General features: G+C 42.9%; 1 protein-coding gene across 1 annotated transcript in view; it reads left to right on the top strand.

Annotated features, from left to right (window-relative positions):
* ESYT3 (extended synaptotagmin 3) overlaps nucleotides 1-19,683 on the top strand; it is a 29,250-nt gene that overhangs the window by 8,540 nt on the left and 1,027 nt on the right. The window contains exons 5-22 of the mRNA XM_056496679.1: nucleotides 2,127-2,193; nucleotides 2,792-2,881; nucleotides 3,889-3,944; nucleotides 6,382-6,502; nucleotides 7,450-7,623; nucleotides 8,139-8,221; nucleotides 8,623-8,671; nucleotides 9,220-9,309; nucleotides 10,171-10,233; nucleotides 10,328-10,396; nucleotides 11,603-11,668; nucleotides 12,999-13,085; nucleotides 13,914-14,063; nucleotides 14,579-15,012; nucleotides 16,057-16,146; nucleotides 16,666-16,797; nucleotides 18,259-18,364; nucleotides 18,946-18,995. Of these exons, the coding sequence (XP_056352654.1) occupies nucleotides 2,127-2,193; nucleotides 2,792-2,881; nucleotides 3,889-3,944; nucleotides 6,382-6,502; nucleotides 7,450-7,623; nucleotides 8,139-8,221; nucleotides 8,623-8,671; nucleotides 9,220-9,309; nucleotides 10,171-10,233; nucleotides 10,328-10,396; nucleotides 11,603-11,668; nucleotides 12,999-13,085; nucleotides 13,914-14,063; nucleotides 14,579-15,012; nucleotides 16,057-16,146; nucleotides 16,666-16,797; nucleotides 18,259-18,364; nucleotides 18,946-18,995 (1,977 nt within the window). The remainder of the gene's footprint in view (nucleotides 1-2,126; nucleotides 2,194-2,791; nucleotides 2,882-3,888; nucleotides 3,945-6,381; nucleotides 6,503-7,449; nucleotides 7,624-8,138; nucleotides 8,222-8,622; nucleotides 8,672-9,219; nucleotides 9,310-10,170; nucleotides 10,234-10,327; nucleotides 10,397-11,602; nucleotides 11,669-12,998; nucleotides 13,086-13,913; nucleotides 14,064-14,578; nucleotides 15,013-16,056; nucleotides 16,147-16,665; nucleotides 16,798-18,258; nucleotides 18,365-18,945; nucleotides 18,996-19,683) is intronic.

Below are 19,683 nucleotides of genomic sequence, written 5' to 3'. Positions count from 1 at the left end.
TATTTTCACTGTCTTTTGACAAATCTCTGCAGAGGGGTTCCCCCACCTCCCATTCCTGTCCCTCTGATACCATCAACATCTCCAAACTGGCCAAGCACTTCTGTTCCTCATGCTGATGCTGATAACCTAACCCAAGCTGATGACATCTGATAACTCCAGTATTTTCTCTCTTCACACAGGAGTGTGCAGTTTGCCTTGACTCTCTGATGGGGGTCTCTTCTCTAGGGCTGCATTAAGGCTTCAGCTTCACTTATATATATGTTAACATAAGTGTCTGCAACTAAGCTGTGTTGTGCATCCTGCAGTGTCTGCAGGACACTGTGTGTTGCTTTCAGGAACAGGGAGAGACAAATCTATGATTAGTGCTATTATTTACCTGCCTTTTTCTAGATTACCAATAGAACAAGCCTTTTTGCTACTTAGAGGAGATGGACTTGAGTTGCCCCAGTGTGAGGCTGCCCTTCACTTTATCTCTTGGTCACTGTGCTGGGGAGGTTTAAATGACTGATCTGTTTACAGGGCTGTGTGCTGGCATCACAGCACTGAAGAAGAGTGATGTGCTGTGGGTGCCTGTGGGATGCACTGTGCATTGCTGGCACCAAAGTGCTCTTGGGTTAGGTTTCAGTGCTCTGTAGATGCTTCTTGCTTTCAGTCTCACAACAGTACAGAAGGACAGATTTTTTTGAAACACCACAGCTCTTGTGTTAGACACTTGAAGAAGCCAAATTAAATCCTCTTGGATTAATTACTGCAAATTAAGGAAGTAATTTTGCCTTCTCATTTAGAATTTTATTGTAACAATGCTCTATTAGCACTCAGTGTAATGACCTGTAAGATAATGTCAAAATTGTAGAAGTTAACAGACATAAATAAGTTTTATTATGTCCCTAGCTTTAAGAAAGATTGTGTTAATTTTGGCATGGTTTATGAGGTTGGAAATAAGAAATAAGAATGCTCTAACATTAAGGGCTTTATTCTGTGTGTTATGAGCTCCTAGAATTCTGTTAGGTGACTATCTGTAAACAGATATACAAAGAACCTTGCTTGCAAAGGTTGAGGCAAATTCACAGGGTTGCATAGTCTTGGCACGTTTTTTTGGGGGTGGCAGGGAATCTGTCTATGTGCAAATTACAGCTCGAATTTGTGGCAACTGCAGCACTATTTGCCCATATAGATGTGGTCAGAGCAGAGCTCCTGCCCTTTTCCTTTGATTATGGAATGAAGCTATGCATGCAGGCACAGCACATTCACTGCTGCAGTACCTTTACACCCTGCTTTACCTGCAGGCTGTTTGTGTGTCTGCAGCCAGAGCTGTTTCTCAGAGTGCTGAAAGGGAACTTGGTAGCTCCCTTCAATTGTTTTCTGCCAGAGGCATCAACAGATCTTCGAGGTTCTGCTCCCTGGGGAGTGGCTATTGGTTTCTCCATAAGGGAATGTTTGTACTTTAATAAAAGTCTAAGGTGTTTTCCAAATTGCCAAAGTACCACATTGAGCATTTGCTTTATTTAAAGCCTGATGTTCTCCATGGCAACTGACCAAAATCTGATCTGAGTTGTTGTCTTTGAATTCAGCCTCAAGGAAACCAAGTTATTTTTAGTGATAAATTTGTCCTTCAGGTGGGTTTTTGGGTTGGGGGCAAGGGTCATCTATGGGTTTTTTGGGTGTGGGCAAGGTGGGAACCCCATAAGTAATGGCAGGATGGGTCTGCACCAGCTTGGAAGCTGGTTGCCAGATTATGGGGTGGGATCAGACTTTTGGCAGAGAAGGAGCAAGAGGGCAATTGAGCAATTGCTCTGACCTCGAATTTTGAATGAGCATCTTGGTCCCCTTCTTGGAGCAAGCTTGCTTCAGCCTACCACCAGTCTTAAGAATGGGAAAGTAACCTGGAAATACAGACGTTGTTTCAATGTTTTACAGGTACATCAATATCCCAGCTGACTGCAAGGTTTCTCTTGTGAAAGATCTGACCTTTGTTCAACCTCCCTTTTTCAGTCACTTGAAAATCCATCTGTGCCTGTGGGATCATGTTGTCAATCCTTAAACTGATTTCATTTATACTCTGCACAGCCCCAAATCTCTCACAGAACTATTGCAAACTGTGGAATAATGTGAGAATTTTCTTTCAGTTACATAGGGGACTGTGAGATTCACATGGACATATCGAAATTTAATCTTGGCGTGAAAGGTGTGCAGGTGCGTGCAGTGCTAACATTGTCTGTTCAGGGCTGTGTGGGGCAGGGGGTAGCACTGCCCAGTGGGTAGGTCATGACACTTAGCTGGGAAACCAGCAGCTCTCAGGCTTGGAATGATTTGCTTTATCTCCTTGTTATTGGGGAAATGAGGGTTTCCATGGAAAGCACTTAAATACCATTTCTGAGCTCCATAGTGTGACTCTTAAACAGGGTCGGTGCAGGAGCATTGAGTATGTGGGGGGGCCAGCATCTGCACTGGAGTTCAGAGGAGCTCAGAGTGCTGGTAGAGAACTTCAGAAGAGCCATGATGTCCATAAACTGGTGTAGATTACACCAACAGCCTGTTCTTAGAATGTTAAAAACTAATAAACAAATGTCTCCATTGTATGACAGGATTGCAGAGAGACTCCACAAAAAATAGACAGCATTGCCTGGTATCAATAGCAATGGCTTGGGGGAAAAAGTTTTTTGTTATTAAATTCTAAATAAAATTACTTTAAGTAGAATTTCTAAAATTATCTGCATCACTGAAAAGCTCACAGTTTTGAGGCTGCATTGTGAGAGTACCCTAACACTGAGCTTTCCTGTTGTGTTTGCAGTTGTATGGGACACTGAGGGTGATCCTGGAACCTCTCCTAACCGATGCACCCTTTGTTGGAGCAGTGACCTTGTTTTTTATGCAGAAACCGGTGAGTCAGGAGGAGCTGCTCTCTGCAGGCTTCTTGGTCTTTAGTGCTTGGTCTTTGGTGAGTGATACAGGCTGTCCATCACTGATAACCCAAACTGCATAGCTGTGAATACCTCACAGTTCAGGTGCTTCAGTGACAAATTTCTAATTGTGTAGTGTTTCTCTTGAACTCTGGGAGGATGTGAATGAATTCTCTCTATACTTTTGTGGTAGTGCCTAAACAGTTACTTGCTTCACTCTAAGGATGGGAAAACTATCTTGTGGTGGCAGCACAGGAGCTGTTGCTGCAAGGTTTCTGGTTGATGATTCTTCCCATTCATAGATTTTAAATGCAGTCATTTTGGAGACCATTCAGTCATGGTTGCCTTTTAAAAGCTTGCCTGTTTAAGGTCATGTCCCTTGTACTCAATTGTGGTTTAATAAAATATGAGAAACCTTCTAGTCTTGTAAGAACCAGCTATCTTACAGCACATAGATTTGCCTGTGGTTTATACTCTGCTTGAGTTCATGAAAGTCATGCATTTTTGATCTTGAATGGTGTTGTGTTTAGATGTAGCAGCATTATTTTAGCACATGAAAGAACCTCTTTTTGTTTATTGTATGAATACAGACTCTTAAAACCGGTGGTATTTGTAAATCCCCCTGCCTCAGAACATAGGCCAGCCCCTTAAGTGAAAGGATGAGAAAACAACTTCAAGTCTTACTAGAGTTGCTGAATTTCCTTCATGACCCCAGGGTATGGCCGTTGCTATGGACTGAATGCTGACTTTTCTTCTGCTTGCAGGTTAAGTTCCAGTGATACCCTCAATTCAGGATGGCAGAGAAAATAGATAAGGGAATTGATACCAGTTGTTGATTCTAAAGCACACATGCAATTGGGTGGTGCAGGTTTTCCTTTCTTTAGACATCTAACTTTGTTCTAAAAGGGTTTCCCTTTTATATTCTACATTTATTTTGAAATAAATTTTAATAGACCTGTATAACATTTTCTCCCTGATCTTTTTGTAGCATTTGGAAATCAACTGGGCAGGCATGAGCAACCTTCTGGATGTCCCGGGGATTAAGTGAGTGTCTGCTTTACTTCATTCTCTGAAAAACTTTTGGAAGGTGGGATGTAGTTCTTGGGTAACCATCAAAGCTGTTGTTGAGAGCATTGTGTGCAAGGTGGTGTGCTGATGTTCATCCCATCATATCTGGCTGTGGCAAAACCTGAGGAAGATTCCTTTTAGATTCTGTCAAAACTGTTTCAATCACTTCATTGCATTTAGGATGGAAATAGTAAATCCCCCAAAAAACAATAAACTAAAAAACAAGCTTATAAACTAAAAACAAGCCAATTCCCATGTGCCAGTTATTTGCAAAGGTAGATGAATTAGGTTTAGACTGGCAATCTACTTATTTTTATTTGCAGTAAGGTGTGAAAAGGCAAGGTATCACAGAGTTGCCAAACTGACAAACTCAAGTACCATCCATGATAAAGAGAACTGCACCAGATTTATAAAGAGAAAAGTTCTTTTTTGTTTCTATGTAATCTGCTCACCTTTTAGGTGTAGATCTTCTCCAGTGCTTATTAGGTTAGTATTACATACATAAAATTTGCACAGGATGAAAATCTTAGTGTGTTTCAGTACTGTTTCAAACTGTTCTGATTGGGGATTCAGTTTGTCCTTGATCTTTACTGTAATGAGAAAATTCTGTTGCACAAGAGGAAAACACTGCAAATGCAGACACTTCTGTTCCTCTCTGCTCCCCTGCAGCTCATGGTTTGCAGACTCATAGGAAGTGTCTGGCCACTTTAGGTGCCAGTTTATTCATTAAAGATCCTCTGAAGGCTTTTGATGTTGAATGAGAGGAAGTTTCCTTTTTGTCTTAATTTGAGGCCTGAGTGGCCTTTGCCCTGAAGTTTAGCCTGAGAGCTCCAGTTTTTATCAGAGGAATTAATCTGTTCTTTTCTAACTTGGTTTCCCTAATCCTTGCAGGAAGAAGGCATGTAGGTGTTCCAGCCTACAGCCTCTCATATAATTAAGTGCAAATTTGGTGTCCTAAATTTTTACTGCCTGGTTCTCCCACAGGGATTTGCACACAGAAACCTTTGCTTGTTCCTCAGCAGTGCAATGAAAGCTGGGAGCAAAACATGCCTGACCATGAATGGGCTGAAGTACAGGTTGAACAAGAGCCCTCCCTGTCAAATTAATTTTGCTTACTTAAGATAGGAAAGAAACTGGATGCAGTCATCTGTCCTCACATACAAGCTGTGTTTACTTGGGTGTACCCTGAGACTTGAGAGAGGGGACAATTCTGTGACATTCCTGTGGTGTTTTTTTTACTTGAAAGCCAAGAGCCTGACCAATGTTCCTGGCTTACTGTTTGGAGTAGAAGACTTTCCTTATGCTCTTTATGTGTGAATCCACCCCACTCTGTGAACTGGGACAGTTTTGTTAAACAGTCTTATCCTTATAAGCACTAGATCTATCAAGAGGATGAGTCTTTCCAATACTTGGGTTTTCCTCTTAATATTGTTTTTTGGGTTCACACCAGGTTGTAGTGGTGTGTTGAAATCCTCTCATGAATCACCTGGAGAGTACTTGGACATCTGTGATAACTGCACACTTCTTGTGCCTTCTTCTGTGCAAAAAGCAATTGTAAAGAAAAGATTTGAACTGAAAAACTAGAAATATGGAAGTTGTAATTAGGCTAGAAAACTCCTTGAACTCCAAAATAGTGCCCTCAGTTCAGCAAGTGTGATCTCCAATTACTTTAAACGAAATTTTCCTTCTTAGTGCAAAATCTGCCAAGATCCAGAACCTCCTCTGAGAAATGAGCTTGGCTTTTTTTTATTTACTTTTTTTAAATGTGTCTGGCTTCTTTAATTTTGCAGAAAGGTCTCAGCAGGTGGCCAAGAGTAGGCAGCAGTGTGTGCTTTGGCCATTTCTAAGTTTAAAAACAAGCTACCTCGAGGTAGCCTCCTGTGAAATGCTTTCCAATTCCCTTCTGTCCTTGTCCATCTCTGGTGTCATTCCTAAGGAAAGCCAGAAGGCACTTGAGTTTGACACCTTTGGGTGTGTGCATGAAGATTTCACACAGCCTAAGCTCCCATTCATAGTTTACAATGATGAGCCAAATTCACACCCTGCAACAGGGACGTTCCATATTGCAAACCTGCACCACAAAATTGAAGTTGAATGGCCACTCTGGAGCTCTTTTATGGAATCATAAACTTTGAAAAAGGTCTTTATAGATCACCAAGTCCAACCATTAACACTGCCAAGCCCATCACTAAACTATATGCCTAGGCACTTTTACAGGTCTTTTAAATACTTCCAGGGATGGTGATTCAGCCATTTCCCTGGATGTCCTGTTCTAATGCTTGACAGTACTTTGGGGGGAGCTAGACCTCAGCACTCACTTTGCAATGCCCGTTTCTTCTGCTGTCCCTCATTTTTCCGTTCCAAGTTGTGACCGATTGTGGAGATTGAGGTTGCTTTTTTCCCCCACCTGCAGTGTAATGTCAGACTCACTGATTCAAGACTTCATTGCTGCACGGCTGGTTCTACCAAACAGGATCACAGTGCCTCTGAAAAAGAACATGAACATTGCCCACTTGAGGTTCCCTGTCCCCGAGGTGAGTTTTTTTCAGTGACATAGTGTTTATCTACCTGAGTGTGCAGCTGCCACCATTGGATGCATCCAAGCTTAGTGTCTTTGGATGATGCATCAGCTCTTTCAGCCTGAATTGTGGGCTTTCAGTAGGTGGTATTTCAGAAATATAAAAGCAGTGTTGGATAGTTCATAATTTGGGTGGGGGAGACAGGGGCACTGGGAGTTCCTACATGTCATAAGGAGTCTGTTTGTACTCTGAGCTCATTTACCAATTAAACCTTTAGTCTGTAACTGCAGATCTGTGGTACATGCAAATGAGAGGATAAATACATAAGCAATGAGTGTCAGGCTATTTATTACTTTTACTAATGCTGTGAAGAGGTAAATAGGGAACTTGGAGGATGACATCTCTTTATTACAGAAAAAAAAATCTCCTAAATACTCAACATATCCAAGTCTTCAATCTCCTTCATCCATTAAATACTTAATACACTTACTAACGAGGATAAATGTGAGTGACAAAGGCATGGTCCCAGTTGCAAACTTGCATCATTAAATTGAAGTGGAATGGTTCCTGTACAATAAAATAAGAACCTGCTAATGAGTGCTTAGTTCCTCCTTCAGTCAGTGGGAGTTGATCCTTACACTTGATTTCACTGTGGCTGTAATGCTGTGTGCATATGTATACTTCTGATTTTAAAATAAATTTAATAACATTTCCTACACAGTTATCTAGATTGAATTGTTCATCTGTTTAAGGGGGCTTTTTTCCCCCTCTAGGTAAATGGTAGAAAAAGTGTTTTATTTCAGCTGTCATTGGAAATGTACTGCATCAAACTGCAGGTCTTTGCAGAACTGTCATGGTGACTACCCTTGCTGCCTGAAATAAACAGTGTTAGGAGGCAGCATGTTATAATTATTCAAATTATTTGAATTTTCATGACCAATTCTGTATCTTATTTTATCCAGGGAGTAATAAGAGTTCATCTGTTAGAAGCTGAAAACCTTGTCCAGAAAGACAATTTCCTTGGTGCCATCAGGGGGAAGTCTGATCCGTACGCTCTCCTCCGCGTTGGCACCGTGCAGCATCGGAGCAAGACGGTCTCCCGAGATCTTAATCCCATTTGGAATGAGACGTTTGAGGTACTGAACCTTTTGATCTTCCCATCTCTAGGATGCACAGCCATTTACCTCCCTGTGCTTGCAGGACCTTCTCTTAGCTGACTGCACTAGGGCAGATGGACTTCCTTGTTTCTTGGTTGAGGCATTTCTGTCCCTTAACCAAGTTCAAATTTACATTGTAAACTTGAAATGTCATTCAGGTTGATCTGATTTACATGTGTGGGTTTTTGGAGGAGGTGCAAAGCACTGCTTTAAATATCAATTGATGCAGCTGCAGGCTGCTCTAGCATTGGTTCCTCTCTGCTTATTAGGGATACCAGTTTGAGGGGTTTAACTTGTAGCTCAAAAACAAGCAAAGTGAATGTGAAATATTTTCACCTATAATCAATTGTATTTGTTATGCATTTAATCACAAGAAAGAACATGGAATGTCCTTTATGTGTTGGACAGCTATCAAATGTCATGTTCTTGTCCACAGCCTGAGCCTGAATATGTGAATGCCTTTTATTTTTAATCAATACCTCTTTCTCTTCCAGTTTGTTGTTCATGAAGTGCCTGGTCAGGACTTGGAGGTGGATTTGTATGATGAAGATCCAGATAAAGATGACTTTATGGGCAGGTAAATCAGCAAGACCTTTGATCGGGGTCCAGTAGCCTCTGCTGTGGGACATCTGAATTATTCATACTGGAAATTTAATACTGTTGGAAGTGATTCCCTTTGCACAGATATTGATACCATGTAATTAGTTCCTAGTGCAACTAATGTTGAACAACGTTACACTCCTGCAGGGCATCCTGGGAAGCCATTAAAAGTGATAGTTACTTGAGATTTACTTCAAGTTTATTTTAGTTTTGGAAATATTTCAAGGGGGAGACTTCAGGAGTATAAGCATGTTCCTGCATACATGCACACAGGTAAGGTGGAGAAGTTGTTGTTTGGAACAGACTTGAGAATGGGCTCTTTTGGTGGTTTATGCTGTGTGTCTCTATATATACTGAAATTTGCTTTTTGCCTTTCAGCTTGCTGATAGGCCTAGTGGATGTAATGAATGACAGAACTGTTGATGAGGTAAAGATCACAGCTTATTTCTAAATGAGGTTTGCACGGTATTATTTTCACAAAAAGGTAATACCAAAGTAGCCATTACAATAATTTTTACGGCCAGGCTGGTAACCCCAGAGAGCCCTGAGGCTCTGCTGAGCCAGCACTGGGGTATCTTGTTGATACTTTGTGCCCCATGGGTACCAAATGTTTTGTACAAAGCTGCAGATAAAGTTTGGTGAGGCAGCCCGTTTTCTGAGGGAAGAAATTAACTGACCTTACCGTGGTTCATCCTGCAGCCCAGCACTCTACAATGCCAGGGTGCCTGTCTTGTGCTGCTGCTGGTTGGAAGTAACCACATGCTTTGCCTGTTTATGGGCATCTTATTTTAATTTTCTTCTGCCTTGTACCAAAGCAGATGGACGTGCTGCAATCTAATTGTCAAAACTGCAAGCTAAGGTGCTTGGAGTAAAATTTACATTGTCTATTGTGTGCAAGCCTCAGAGTCTGCAACACATGCATAAAAGCTACTGTGCCTCTCAGTTCTCAAGTTGCTCTTTGTTATCTCCATGTAGTGGTTTCCCTTAAGTAAGACGACAAGTGGACACTTGCATTTAAAACTGGAGTGGCTTTCACTGGTAAACGACCCAGAAAAGCTACATGAGGTGAGTGTATTTGCTCAAAGGATTCAGCTACTCTGATCCCTGTACAGTCATCAGCAAAGGAGTGTGTAAAATTAGAAACCCCAGGCAAACTCAGGAGAGTTTATTTTTGTCTGGCAAAGTTTTGATGTGATTCCCTCCCTGCCACTCCTGCAGAGGAAGGGCATTTGCTTGCCCCAGGTCTCTTGGTAATTCAGGTGTAACTCAAATCTGGCAGCTCTTTTTGCTTGAATTAGCAAACCTTTGTTTGACTCACTGCAAAGTGGTTTCTCAGGGGTTCTTTTCTTTCACAATTGGTCTCCTCCCTCTTCATCTAGGATTTGTTTAGGATCCTGGATCCCTGAAATAATCTGTACTAGTCGTAGGCAAATACCCAGCACTGGTGCTTGGTAGGACTGTGTTTCCAAATGATGTGTTGTTTGTCCAGCAGAATTGCTTGGAAAAAGCCCATGTCTCAAAGAGGCTGTTTCTTCATAGCCAACCAAAACCATTTTGAGTTCCACTGAAGTGAATAAAATTGTTCCCAAGCTTTGTTCTGCTGACACTGGATTCATATTGATGTATGTGGTTGAACATGTTTTTAGGTGTCTTGCTGGGAGAACCCAACCAGTTCTGCACAGAGAGATTGACAAACATTAAAGGCAATGCACTGAAAAGAGTTACACATCTTTTTACTGGTGTGCTCAGAACTGTCATGCTGTGTTAACATGGGCTCCTCTAAATTGCAAGTTTTAGGAGAAGGGCAGAGAGCTGCTTAGTCTTCAGAAGCTGTCCTTGGAATTTTGCTATGTGTTGCATTGTCCTTGGTGGGTGATCATGACTACTTTGTGTTTTGGTTTGTTTTATCTTTCCCTGCCTTTACAGGATAAGAAGGGTCTGTCTACAGCAATTCTGATTGTCTACTTGGACAGCGCCTTCAACCTTCCTGTAAGTACAAATTCCACACAGCAGCCTTCACTCCTAACCTCCTTTTTTTGAAGACAACAAATTAATTGCTTTAAATATTCTTTCACTAATTCAGAAAAACCACTTTGAGTATTCGAATGGTGAATGTGGAGCAAAGAAGATCAAAAATAACAAGTACCTCAAGGTAAAATTTATATTCTTCTCCCATGCTTGTAAAGCAGTGTTCTGGATTAAGTCATGTCATAGGAACTGAAACTGGCAGTGCATAAAAAGAAATAACCTGTCAGAACCTAAGTGAGCAGGGGTTCAAAATAGTGACTGAAAGCCCACTCCAGTGAAAGTCTAGGAGGCCAAAGTGGGAATGCAGCACAGAAATGTTTGATTGTGTGTGTGGTTGTCTTTCTTCTTTACGCAAAAAAGAGCCTCCAGACTTCAGACTAAGTCCTAATGTCCTTTCTGTTGCTGCTGCTCTTTCTTCCCTTGCTGAGCTTTTCCAGCTTGACATTGAGCTGGGAGGAATATGCTCATTTTTGGTGACTGGAGACTTGACCACCAGATTCCTCCCCCCTTGGCTTTAGAGGAATTCAAGGCCTCTCTGTCATTCCTACTTTCTCTCTCATGGCTTCTGTTTGCTTTTTCCCCCAAATATTGCATTTTGATACTGTGATATAAATGGCAGGTGTAGGGAAGAATGTCTTTCTCCCTTCTTACTTGAACAGGCTACTCACAAGTAAGCTCTGAGCTATGGAGAAAGCTTCCCATTCTCTCCAAGTTGCACCTCTCCTAAATACCATCTTTACAATTTAGATGTGTTGCCAGCACTGTGATACACATCACGTTCAATAATCCTTAATTCTGGACCTCACTGTTTGCACTTTGTGTGTAGTGTTGTGCCAAGACCAGATCCTCAGCCTTAACTTCTATAGCATTAGTGCAAAGAGGTGCAAGAGGTTCAGTATTGTTGCTTCCAGACAGGAATTGTTATTTGATTCCAAATACTCACTTCCAGCTGCTTTGGAGCAAGTCCTGAGCCTTGGAAACCAATTCTGAGAGTCGTGGTTCAGTCAGGAAAGATCAAGACTTCCCACTGAGCCTTCAGCTCTCCTCCCAGTTTCTGACAAATTTTTAACTGCTCACCTGTTGAAACCTAACTACATAAAACTTTGGCTTAAATGTGTACTCTTGATGGTGGAGGGTAAGACTGTGCTGTGTTGTGGCTGGAGGCTTCCCTGGGTGTTACACTCCTCAGATGTCCCACATCCAGAAAATCCTGTCAGCTTTCCAGCAACTTATTTCAAGTAAGAGTAGTGGTTTGATATTGCTTCCTGAAAACTATAAATTTCTTAATGTTTTTCTGTCTTATTTTTTTCTTCCGTGTATTAAATGACAGAAGATGGAACGAGAACCTTCCTCCTTTGTCCTGCTCACAGTTGGGAGCAAGACTCAGAAGAGCAAGGTGAGGCTATTTAATTCTTCTACTTTCATTAGATACTTTCCATCTTATTGGTGACTGTCTCCAAATATCCCCTAGGAAGGGAAGGACTTCATGTGAAGCTGATGTGAAGAGCTGTAGTGATAGCTGCAGAGCCTGGGAGTGGAACCACTGTGTCACTGAGTTGTGGTGGTGGAGGGTGGCTGATCAGCTGCTGTACACCTGTGTTGTTCCATGCCTGTGTCCAAGAATCCATGTTGGCCCAGACACTCTAGTTCTGTAAATCTCCAATCTAGCTCAGATCAGGATGTCATTTGCATCAAGCTGGCCTTTATTCCTTCCTCAGAGTATTTCCTGGCTCCTGTGTATCACAGTTTTACTGTTTTGTTTTGTGGGTTATTTTGTGTTTTGTTTTGTTTTGTTTTGTTCTTAAACCCAGACAAGATGGATCTGCATGTCTTCCACTACACTTTCAGTTCGTTTTTCACTATTTAAAAATGACTTTTGCCTCATGAATATGAGCAGCAGCTGAGCTCTGCTCTCCCAGTATCTGACATGTTCACTGTCCTGCAGCTGGATGTGCCCTTTGTTCTTTTGGACTCCCAGCAAACAGGACTGAATCCTGTTGGCTACACATGAGCATACAGAACTGGCATCAATTTTCCTTTGTTCTTTCCACCTGCTCCACCCAGCAATTGGGTTCTGCTTGCATTTTTGCCTTTTGTGGCTTTCCCTTTCCCTACCACATCACCTGCCTCTCCTAAGTTAGGTCAGGCTTCCAGGCTTTCCCTGCTCCTTTCCACTTGCTGCCAGCACTCATGGCCTGGCAGGGACAGCTGGTTTACAGAGCAGCCACAGTCCCTGTGGGTCCTTTCTGTGCTCTTTCATCTTTGAAGTGGATGCTGCTGAAGCTGTGCCCTCCTACTCTTCCCACGAGTTCTACACCCCTGAAACTGCCCCTCCAGCTTTCCTGCCCTTCCTGTCAGCTCACTGCAGCTTTGGGAGCTGGCTCAGAGTGCTGCAGGCTGGAAGCAGTGCTCTGGCTCTCCCTGGGTGGGAAGGTGGGAGGGAGGGAGCGGTGCCTTGCTGCAGGTGAGGCAGGCTGCTGGTCCAGGCAGCGCTGCTGGGGCCAACTGCAGCTCACCAGACTTGTTCTTTGGCATTTCCACACCCCAAAGAACTTGTTCTGGTTTTGCCAGAGACTGTGCTTCCATATGCTTCTGACCTGGAATTTCCACTCTCTCTTTACAGCTGTAGCATCACTGAGGGTCACCATGGCCCTCTCAGGTGATCAGTGTCATGGATTGGATTCTTTGCTTCTCAGAGACTAAGCTAATGTATGTTCTTGTTGCAGACCTGCAATTTCAGTAAAGATCCCAAGTGGGGCCAGGCTTTCACCTTCTTTGTCCACAGTGCTCATTCCCAGTCACTCCACATTGAGGTGAGAGAAAAGCCTTTTCTTTGAAGACCAACTATACATCTGTAGGGAGAAATGGAGCTCAGTGCTGGTTGTTTCTGTGTGGGGTTGTCACATACTGGGTTCCTCCTACTAAAGGTGGAAGAAGCACCCGTTGCAGACAATTCTGTATTAGGTGGTGGTGTCTCCCTTTTTTTGGTATCTGCCTTTGTTCTAGCATCATGTAATGTGCAGTGTCTTAGTTCTAAATGTGGGATGTTTCTGGCTGCAAAGTGCAAAGGACGTTTCATACAGGTCTGTGTGTAGTAAAGACATAAATATTTTCTGTCAGAAGTTGCAGCCTTCATGATTCTCAACCAGAGCCCTACCTCTTCACCTCTGTGTTCTGGCTCCTTAAGCAACCCTGTCTCTCATTAGTAGCACTGCAGCCACAGCCAGTTCTGAGGCTGGTCACTTGGATACAGAAAGGAATTGGACTTGGAAAGTCTTGAGGTTAAATAGGCTAAACAAGCTATTACTTAAAATACATGTGAAGATTTAGACCACATGCCATCTCAGCTGCTTAGGACACTGTCCCCAGAGCAAATAAGGAAAATCAAGTAAATCTCAGAGCATGTTTTTTCTGCTAAAGCAGTTCTTTCTCTGCATAGTTAGAGATGGGATTTTTTTCTCCAAATGTACTAACTTGTTACACTTCTGTAATAATGGCATCACCCATTTGGATGTCACCATACTGAAGCAAATAAGATAATTTTGATTTCTGTCTGAAATACCTTCTTGCTTTGCTGTTCCCACTGACTTGCTTCCCAGTTTGCCAGCTAATAAAAACTTTTGTTTTCTTCTGTCCTCCAGATAAAAGACAAGGAGCGGGATAGTGCCCTGGGAACTTCTGTGGTGTGTCTCTCCCACTTACTTAAGGACCCAAACATGACTCTGGATCAGAGATTCCAGCTGGACCATTCCAGTTCAGACAGCTTCATTAAGATGAAACTTGTATTGCGGGTGAGTTGTTCTTTCCCATAGTCTCTCTGTTTCCCCTGCAGAAGCATCCAGTTGTAACCAGGAAAAAGAGATGAAAGGTGGGAGTGGAGAAAGGCAGCTTTGCTTCACAGTTGAGTAGAAAGTAGAAGCGTGACAAGGTATTTAAGTGAAATTAGGAGTGTATGGTGGAGTTGAGAGATATCCCTGAAGCTTCCTAAAACTTAGTGCAGTGCCATGGGTGAAAATTTTCTCACAACAATATAGAGTTGGACTGAGAAAATCTAAGCTAGGGAAGTCAGCACTGATGCTTAGTTGTTTCCTCACCATGCTCTGGATCAGTGTTTATACACTGCTGAGTACAAACACAGTAGGACAAGAGGAGAGAATACCATAGTGAATCCCAGGGGCCCCTTTCACCTTTAATGGCAGATTCCTGCTGTTACAGTTTTGTGGTGAAATTTCCTTCTGGGTGGTAAAGCTGGCATTCACCCCAATGTGGGTGAGCAGCACTCACTGTCTTCCCTTGTGATTTTTAGGCACTGAATGTTGAAGAACCTGATCCACAAAGAGTCAAGACTGGTGTCAATGCCTCAAAGCCAGGTCCTGTGCATGTCACAGAAAAGGCTGGAAACCAACAGTTTGCTTCTCCACCACAAGTCTCAAAAGTCCCTCCCATGAGCAAAGACACTGCAGCACTTGAATCTCTGCCAAAAAAGGACAGTGGAGAAGACTTGGACACTAAAGGCAGTTCAGAAGCCCCTGTGCCAAGTGAAACTGTGTCTGGCCTTAATGAAGCAGAGGGCAAGCAAAATCCAGAGCACGGCCCACCATCAGCATTGCCCAGCGGAGCAGTGGCTGTGCCCACACTGCCTGTCCTGCAGGAAATGAGGGTGGCACCCAGTGTCACTTCACTGGGGTCCCTGCCTTCTTCCTGCTTTGAATTAAGTAGCAGCAACCTGGACATTCATAAGTAGGTTTTCTTCCAGCTGAATTGTTCTTTTGGGAAAGTTTAGGTGTTACTGTTGCACAGAGGTGAATTCAAGGCTGCTAAGTCATTTGGGGTCTTGGGTCTCAAGTCACCTTACAAAGAATTAACCTAAGTATTCCAGTCAACAGCAAAGTAAATTACAGGGCACTGTCAGAGCAGGTGTAAAGAAAAAGCATTGACTCTATGGCTCTCCTAAGAGTGCTGCATGTGTTGGCTTTATATTGTTAAGGAGCTTCCCAACACTCATTGAGCAACAGGATACTGGAAGTCCCAACATCTCACTTCTGTAATAACTTAAACACTTGATAGGCACCTCTGGCTGCTTAAAGCTTTGAATGCATTTATCCAGCACATTTTCACAGATAATGCTGTGAACAAAGTTTTTGTGGATAGGTGTGCTTGTGTGTGTCCTTCCCAAAGTACTCAGTATGAGGCTGCTCTGTCAAGCAGGATGGAGAGAAGGATTTGTGTCTCCTGGGACACAAGAATGGAGCTTGTGGAAACCTTTATAAACAGAGGTTAGAAAGATCCACCTCACTGAAGAGAGTATCAGAGTAGTTACAAACTTGAACATCAAACTCAGCTCCAGCTGCAGTTAGGTGAATAGGTGACTGGTGAATTTTCTAGCTCTTAACAGGGCTTAATTTATAAACTATTTTGGAACTATTTTTAAGCAATGCTTTGGATTTTAAGCCACTTTAATAACATGCAGAATGAAATATGACAAAGGTCCCATTTTGCATATACAGACATTCCTGAGGGAATGTGTGACACACTAATCTGTACTTTGCTGCTCCATCTACAGTGGGCCATGTAGGGGCTTTTTTGGCAGTTTTTGTTGTGGGTCTGAAATCGGGTACCTGCAGAGAAGGCAGGGATGGGGCTGCTGTGGAACATCTGTGGTCCAGCTGCTTCCTGGACAGCAAACCTTAGAATGCCAGGAAGAAGGATGGTGCCCTGAAAGCTGTTTTAGTCTGCCTGTGAGCTGTTCATGTTTAAAAGGCTTGCCTGTGCCATGTCTTGCAGCGGGGCTGAGATGCCTCTGGGGGAGATCCAGCTGACGGTGCGTTACGCTTCCATTCGGCAGAGCCTCGTCGTGCTGGTCAACGGCTGCAGGTAATGCTTGTGGTGGCTCACAGAGGGAAGAGCTCTCTGAGCTGTGTCAGTCATCCAGCAAAGCTGGAGCAGAGCCATGTGCAGCAGGAGATGCCTTAGCACTGGCTGGCTTCCAACTGTGCAGCCTTTCTGTGCCCAGCTCTGGTCAGTGCCAGCAGCAGGTCAGGGAGAGAACCCAGCGAGTTGTGCTCACTGTAGTAAATACTTCAACTGTCATCCACCCAAAATTTCCTCTGAACAGCACTGACAGTGTTAGTGTTGGGGTATTGGGATAGGCATCGTGACAAGGATTTATACCTATGACTGAATATGAAATTGCTAATTTAGGAACCCCAGTGAGCAGCCACACCCTCAGGAGTAAAAATTTTACTTAAACAACCTTAAGTTTTATTTACTTATGTTCCGACTCCTGAGATTAATGTTTTTGGCCTGTGAAGGGTTGTCTAATGCCAACAGAGCCAAGGTATTAAAACACACAATGGGAGAACCTGCCTTGCTTGTCTGTATTTCTTTTAACAGAAACTTGGTACCCTCTTCCAATCGTGGAGTCGATCCATATGTTCGTATATACCTGCTTCCAGACAGAAGATGGACAAGCAGAAAGAAGACTTCTGTTAAGAAAAAAACTCTGAACCCCCAATATGATGAGAAGTAAGAAAATGTAAATTATTATTATTATGGTTGGAATAGTTATGATCTCTGTGTAATGACAGGGCTTCCTAAGATGTACTGCTCTAGCTCCTAAGGACAAGAGAGTCCTTAGGAACTTTTGCAGCTTTTGCTTTTGCAAAAAGCCATTTGCAGCTTTTCTGAAACAAATGGCACTTTGACTGTGATTTACAAGTACTTGGGGCTGGCCTTGCTCTGCCTGTGGTGTTGCAAGTCCCCCAGAAGAAGGGTACACCTTCCCTGCCTTTGCAAACTGACATTCTCCCACCGTGTTTAACTCCCTGTCACAGCAGAGGCAATCTGCCCATTCAGGCACTCCCAGAGCCTACTGCTCTGTTCACACTGCTTTGCCTGATGCTTATTCTGACATCTTTCCAAAGGTCCAAGGCAGAAGTACAGAGCCTTTTGAGACTGGACCATCCTTTGGGCACACAGGTGGATGTTGTCATCAAGGCCTGGTGGGAGCAGGGTAAAATGCTCCCACCTCTTTGCTGGCAGTGTCACAGCTCTGCCATTGAAATGGAATGTGTTTTGCATAAATCCAAACACAGTAACGCTTAGAAGTAGAGCTCTTTTGAGAGGTAGTTTTAATCCCATAATTAGAGGAAGGTACATGTGAAAATATATGAATATTGGGTGATCCTGGGTGGCTTATATTTTCCCTGTGTTGTGTACTTTCTGTGTAAATCAGAAATGGATAAAAGATTTTAAAATATTCCTTCTTAACACTCTAAACACCAAAGCTGAGGATTCTGCTTATCTCTATTCTTAAATAACTGCACTGATTTAGTGCCATCCCAGCAGTTGGGAACTGCATCTTGTTTTCCTCATCCTCAGTACTGACGTATCCTGTACATCCTCAATTAAGGATAATGCTTAGCTCCAAAACATGTTACCTGTTTCACAGCTCTGACTTGAAGAAAAGCTATTCAGGTGGGCAGAACTGGAGTGATTTAGCATGGACAAAACTCACTTGACATTAGCCATGTGTGCCAGAGGCTTGAGTCAGAGCCATTAAGAATTTAATTGCCAGAGGTTTCAGCCTTTGTCTGTTCTTGGTGTGGTGGCAGGGTGCTCTCTGAACTTGGGGGTTGGCTCATAACTCTTTCCTCTTGAGTAATGAACATTGCATGGAAAATATGCTGATCTTCCATGGAGAGGGGAAAATGATGTTAAATGGCATTTCATCATGGATGCATGTTTTTCCTCCCTCCCCTGGCACAGTGGACAGTCTGAACACAGTGTTGTCATCTTTCATGAGGCCTGGAACAGATTTCCTGCAATGTGAATAAAACCTCACTCTAGAATTGCCTTTTCTGTGTGTTCCTTCCCTGTTAATGTCCTGGCCATTGATGCTGTACTCTGTCACTATATCCTGCCCACTGGTGCTCACAGGATTTTACTTTTTGCCTCAAGTCTCTTCTTTTTAAATTTTATTTCAAGGTTTGAATTTTTCGAATCTTTGGAAAATGTCAAGAAAAGGACACTGGATATTGCAGTGAAAAACAGCAGGCCATTCATTTCACAGGAGAGGAAGGAGCTGGGGAAAGTAAGTTTAAATAATCTCCAATACAGATATAACAGAGCTGAACACTCTGGGCTATTCCTGAAATTCTGAAATGTGGCTCCTGATGTGTAACTGATTCTCAGTAATAGGACTGGCAATCTGGAAACAACTTTTTCCTGCCAGATTTTCATCTGAAATGAGGCTGTATCCACGGGGAAGCTGTGTGGTCTCATTTCAGAAGGGTTCTCCTGAATTAAGCCCTGGTTCCTGGGCCCTGGTGCTGCCTGTATAGGGAATGGCTCTAAGAGCACAAACACAGAGCTGAGGAAGGCCTGGGACTAAACCCCACAACTTGCCAACAGTGCTTTGAGCTTTCTGTGAACAATTTTGATTCTGTGAAAAGTAAAATGCAATTACTTCTTCAGTGACAGATAAATTTCCAAGTAATACTATAGGAAACTGAGCTGGTTCATGCCTGCACCATCCTGGGGATGTGGGAAGCTCCATTTCTCCTCAAGCCTGAGCTGCAGCCCCACAGCTGGAAAGTGGGTCTGACCTGGGAGGAGTGGTAGCTTAACTAATCAATTTATATGCTACAAACAAATGAAATTTGCTTTTTAAAGGTGCGCATTGACTTGTCCCAGGAGGATTTAATAAAAGGTTTTGCACAATGGTAAGTACTCATCTCCATACTTCCAAACCCTGCCCATTGCTTTGCTGGGAGCTTGCCTGACTGCTGTGGGAGTGAGTGGTGGTAACTGGGCTGTGTTTGGGTGTTCATTTGACCTGCAAAGGCAGGACTAACTTGAGTTAATCTGGTAGTTCTATCTAAGTTGTGTGTTAATCCATTGGCTGTGCAATGCCTGCCCTGTGAGACAGCTTTAATGAGATGCCTGTGTCAATTATAGTCTTCAGCACATTTTAAGTTGCCATAAAAGCCACAGGGGCACATAAGCAAAATAATTTTGTTTATTAAAGTAACCTTGCAACAAATTTTAACTTGAATAAAGATCTCAACTAAACACTCTGATCAGCAATATATATGTATGATAAAACTTTAATTACAAAGCATTTATAGAAACTATTATAATAAGCCACTTAAGAGTTTTGCCTGTACGTTCATTGTGGTTCTGAGGTTTGTATGTTCCTGGTCTGAGGCAGAACAGAGAACCAGGCTTGGGTGTTCTTTTTCACTTCTGTGTCTTTAGTTAATGGCAGGAGTTCTTCCTTCCTTCTCCTTCAGTGGAGCCCAAGGAATGTAGTGTGGGTAGTCCAGGAGCTTGCCATCTGCACAGGCAGTGAGCCAATATTCCAATAGGAAAACCACATTTCCCTGGCCAGCTTGTGTGTGTGTCTCAGGG

This window comes from Oenanthe melanoleuca, chromosome 7 (assembly GCF_029582105.1).
Source record: "Oenanthe melanoleuca isolate GR-GAL-2019-014 chromosome 7, OMel1.0, whole genome shotgun sequence".
Lineage (NCBI taxonomy): Eukaryota > Metazoa > Chordata > Aves > Passeriformes > Muscicapidae > Oenanthe > Oenanthe melanoleuca.
This window is presented reverse-complemented; position numbering and strand designations above follow the sequence as displayed.